Source organism: Lupinus angustifolius, chromosome LG04 (genome assembly GCF_001865875.1).
Source record: "Lupinus angustifolius cultivar Tanjil chromosome LG04, LupAngTanjil_v1.0, whole genome shotgun sequence".
NCBI lineage: Eukaryota > Viridiplantae > Streptophyta > Magnoliopsida > Fabales > Fabaceae > Lupinus > Lupinus angustifolius.
In genome coordinates, this window is record NC_032012.1 from 23,083,902 (window position 1) to 23,088,376 (window position 4,475).

At 34.2% G+C, this 4,475-nt stretch overlaps 1 protein-coding gene across 3 annotated transcripts in view; it reads left to right on the plus strand.

The window, feature by feature from the left end:
* The window catches only part of LOC109346307 (transcription factor GAMYB-like), a 5,940-nt gene extending 1,728 nt beyond the window's left edge, over positions 1 to 4,212 (plus strand). For 2 of the 3 annotated variants that reach the window (XM_019585795.1, XM_019585796.1), the window contains 2 exons: positions 2,618 to 3,617; positions 3,704 to 4,212. In XM_019585795.1, coding sequence (XP_019441340.1) covers positions 2,618 to 3,617; positions 3,704 to 3,909 — 1,206 coding nt within the window. In that variant the 3' untranslated portion in view covers positions 3,910 to 4,212. The remainder of the gene's footprint in view (positions 1 to 2,617; positions 3,618 to 3,703) is intronic. The other variant, XM_019585797.1, reaches the window with a different exon arrangement.

Below are 4,475 nucleotides of genomic sequence, written 5' to 3' on the forward strand. Positions count from 1 at the left end.
GGTCTGCTTCACTTCAACTTTGTTCTCTACTTTTCAACTTCGTTCCATGCAGATATTGCTTTGTCCTTCAGTGTTTTTAAATATCTGTCAACTTTGATTTCTTCAAATACTGCTTCAACTTCTTCGGTGTTTTAATTTTAATACTTACATTTTTAAATATTGTTTTAATTTACATTTTGACCCATAAAGTCAAATGCTACAAAATTTTTAATTTTTACAGTGTTTTACTTGATATTAAATATTTACAATTCCGTTACTTTTAATTTTCTAGTGACCTTCTTATGAAGTTGTGAGTCTTGATGAATTTTATTAAACCTTATGTTATGTTATTTGATGCTTGTTGCCTTATTGTGATGTTGTTAATTTGTCATGTGGCTCATTCTATTATTTTTTCCGTGTATTATATTTTTTCAACCACCATGGTGATGTCCGCTATTTGCCCGAAACGCCATCATCTGTTTGCCCAAACGTCATCTGCAACGCCTTGATGGCAGAATCTTGGCAAACGCCATTGGCTGCCATACGCCGTCGAGAACCCTGGTTTTGTCACAGTATATTATGCTTAAGTTTGGCTAGAATATACTAGAAGCTTATCCACACAGTGGTTGTCATCTGATGTCTTTTGCTTTATGACATGGATAGGACACAGACACTAAAGAACTTCTGGTAATTAAAATGTTACTATAACATAATAGTTTTATTTTATTTTGCCACGTGTGATATCTCTTTTATGCTGAATTGATTAATAGTACTGCATCTCCAGTTTTTGTTCATCCTAATTGATGAGATTTTTTTGATGCATGTGTAATGCTGAATTGATTCGTAGTTCTACATATCTCCACTTTTTGATTCATTCTCATTGATGGATATTTGTTTTCTAATATTTCTTAATAGCTTGTAGGATTATATGATTGTATTATTGTAATGAGTTATCTGTTAGTAAAACTGCAGCCTTCACCAAAAAACCTACATCGTTAGTTCTTTTATAGAGAAAGCCATGTCATTGGTTGAATGAGCTGGAGAGAACATTGAGGTGTTTACTTCTCTCAAACTTGGTCGCTAAAATACCAAGTGAAAGCTTTTTGTGTTGTGTTCAGTTGTGGAAGACTTTGAAGAGTTAGAAAACTTGTTTAGCATGAATGTGTGAACATTTTCTGCTTGAGAAAATAACATTGTCTGATTGCGTTGTTCATAAAAGTATCTTCTGGTGTTACCCTAGTTTTGTGCTATAGAAGGAAAATCTAATTTTCAATTAGAAAATCAGAGCTCATACGCTTCAGAAAGAACATTCCTCTTTCTGTAATTTCTTAGTTTGAAATGATGACAAAATCATCACGAGGTTCTTTCTCCATTGTGAATGGACAAGGGCAGATAATGTGGAAACCTATCTACCTTCTAGGAAACTGACTTATTCAACTACTATTTTCTCATTTTCACTGACTTTGTATTTCTTTTCTATAATTTTTTAAGTATTTTTTATTTGAAGGGAGTGGGTTGGTTAATATTTTTGTGCTTTCTAATTTACTACAAAAGTTATGATCCATTTCTTAGAATACGCGCTTACCCTCTCTTTGCATATAATTTATAATTTTGGATTCTATAGTTATAGGCGAAAATTATATTGATTTAAAATATATTACATCAGAAAAACTTATATAAATTGTGGTATATTTTATATGTTTTGTTTAACATGTATTACTTGATATCAGTCTTGTGCTTGTTTTGTTTAATATAATAGCAACTTAACTTGTGAGATAAACTAATATAAAAATGGAAATAGAAAAGATTGGCATACGAAATGCACTCTTAGGCCCATTGTAAAATTTTAGCAATATATTTTTCTATTTTAGAACTGTTAATAAGGCATACAATGAAAAATGTAAAGTATAAACAAGTTGTGAATTAAAATCTATCTGTGTAGATAACTAAGACTGAGTTGTTTTTCTGTTTATATTATGATTTATGAGACTTAAACATTACTCTTGGTACTGTGTGCTTTTATTTGATCTGTTTATGATTATTTTTCTTAATTGATTTTATTCTAAAATGAACTTGTTTCTTATCATGACATAATTTGTGTAAATATTGAAAAGTTTGGTAGGACATGTAAATCTGATGCCTCCATGAAAGCTTGCAAAATCCATAAATTTTAAAATATGGATAAGCAGGAGAACATGTAGTTTTAATACTGCAAGTGCAATAAAACAATTGGTGACTTGTTTGCTTTGCCTTATGTATAAGGGTATTATGGTCATAATAGCATTATGTACATGAATGTGTAAATATCTTAACCCTAAAGGTAATTCATCACTTTCTCTGTCCAAGAAGGATAAAATCATCAGAATGTGTCTATTGAAGCTCGACGTGATAAAACTGGCTGGGGACAGATATGACCAAAGCCGTGGCGAGATTATTTAAGTGACACATCTTAAGCATGCTTCTTAGACATGCACAAGTAGATTCTAGGCTGGAAAATACCAACATGATGGCTGTAATACCATTCTCTACAATATATGGTTAAAGATTACTTGTTGTCTGTGTCACTGAGCCAGATGTACTTTTCTTTGCATTTTCGTTTTCAGTTGTCTTTGTTCTCATCCTTTTTTCTTTGTTTCAGTTGCCAGGACGTACAGACAATGAGATAAAGAACTATTGGAACACAAGAATTAAGAGAAGGCTACGTTCTGGCTTACCAATCTATCCTGCTGACATATGCCTACGGGTGTTGAACAACAATCAAGAAAGTCTAGATGTCGGCACCTTAAAAAATGAATCTGGCCAGCATGATGATGCCTCACAGACAGACAATTTTGATATACCAGAGCTTGAATTCCAAAATTACGAAATTCACCGGGGTCTACCTTATGCGCCAGCAATTTTTGATATACCTGAAAACTTGTTCCAACAATCTTCAGACTCTTCTCATAGTTATAATGCCATGTCCTCAACGCATCCCAGAAAGCGCCTTCGAGAGTCAGATGAGTTATACAATAATAGTTTTGATGGTTACATCAGTAGTACTGTCCCATTATTTGATCAGTATGGCAATTACACTAGCAAGATAGTTTCTGACCATCCTAGGTTTTCTTCTCCATATGATCTCCTTCTTGACACTGGTCAGTTCCATGGTTATAACTTTCCTGGCAGCCATGCCGCTCTAAATGGCAACACTTCTTCTTCTATGCCCATAACCGAGGCCATGAAGTTGGAGCTCCCTTCACTCCAATATTTAGAAGACCAACAAGGTAGCTGGGGCATGCCCGCATCCCCACTTCCTTCACTTGAGTCTGTTGATACATTTATTCAGTCTCCTCCAACTGATCCTTCTTGGACAGATCCTCTTTCTCCACGGAGCAGTGGTTTGTTGGAAGCAATAATCTGGGAATCCAAAAAAAACTTGAGAGACTCAAATAATAATTCATTGACACAGACACCCGAAAATTGTGTCTCCAATGAAGCATTCAAGAATTTGACCTTGAATCCCCGTATGACAGAATGTGATGAACAATGGGAGCTAAATTCCCCTTTAGGTCAGTCTGCTGCTTCGGTTCTGACCGACTATACACCTATTAACTTGTGCTCAATGGATGGACCGCAATCAATTGAAACCACTCAGAGTTAGCATATATTATTCACTCCATTTAATTGTAAATAATTTGTGTTCTAATATTACGGAATTTCATTGATAATGTTTTTTTGGCAGATCATGATACTAACCACAGATCAGTCCCACAGTTTCCACCAGCTTACTCTTCCAGGAATAATAAAAGGTTGAGAAAGATAGACCTTACAAGACCTGATGCTTTATTTGAGTTTGGTTTGTTTGAGAATAGCACTGAGTATAGCAAGGATCAAAATGTTCTAAGAAATGCTTTAGATGCCCTTCTAGGTGATGATTTCCAAGGTTAATTGGCAAGCAGGTGATTTCGATTTTGCTTTGCCCTCTGGTGCAGTACTTGTTCATGAGATGACTTAAAGAAGGTCAAGTTTTTTCTATTCTCCATCACCTTTAGAACCTTCAGCTATGATTAACAATAAATTTTAGATATCTCAATTTTATAGTCTTTTGAAGTTGATGATGTCCTTTCTTTCCCACTTTGTCACTTTACATGGTGCTGATATTGGAAGAATGGTATTTTCAAATTGTTACATGCACAATTGAAAGAAGCATGTATTCCTTATTGCCATAAACTAATGCACGTTATCTAATTTTCTTGGTTTTAATGCTATTAGTTTATTCCTAGACTATTTTAGGTTAATTTACCAACAATGTGTTGGTCTAGTGATGTAGGCCTCCACTAGAGGCAGTTATACACCCTGAAATTGATTAGTTTCTTACCCTTACGGTAAGAGGATGCCCTTAGTTATACAAAAAAAAATTAGGCTACTTTTTGCTAGCAATTTATATTGCCTTGAATAGCATTGCTAGAAAATTTAGTCCATACCTGTATTTTATGGAATAATATCTTCAGCTT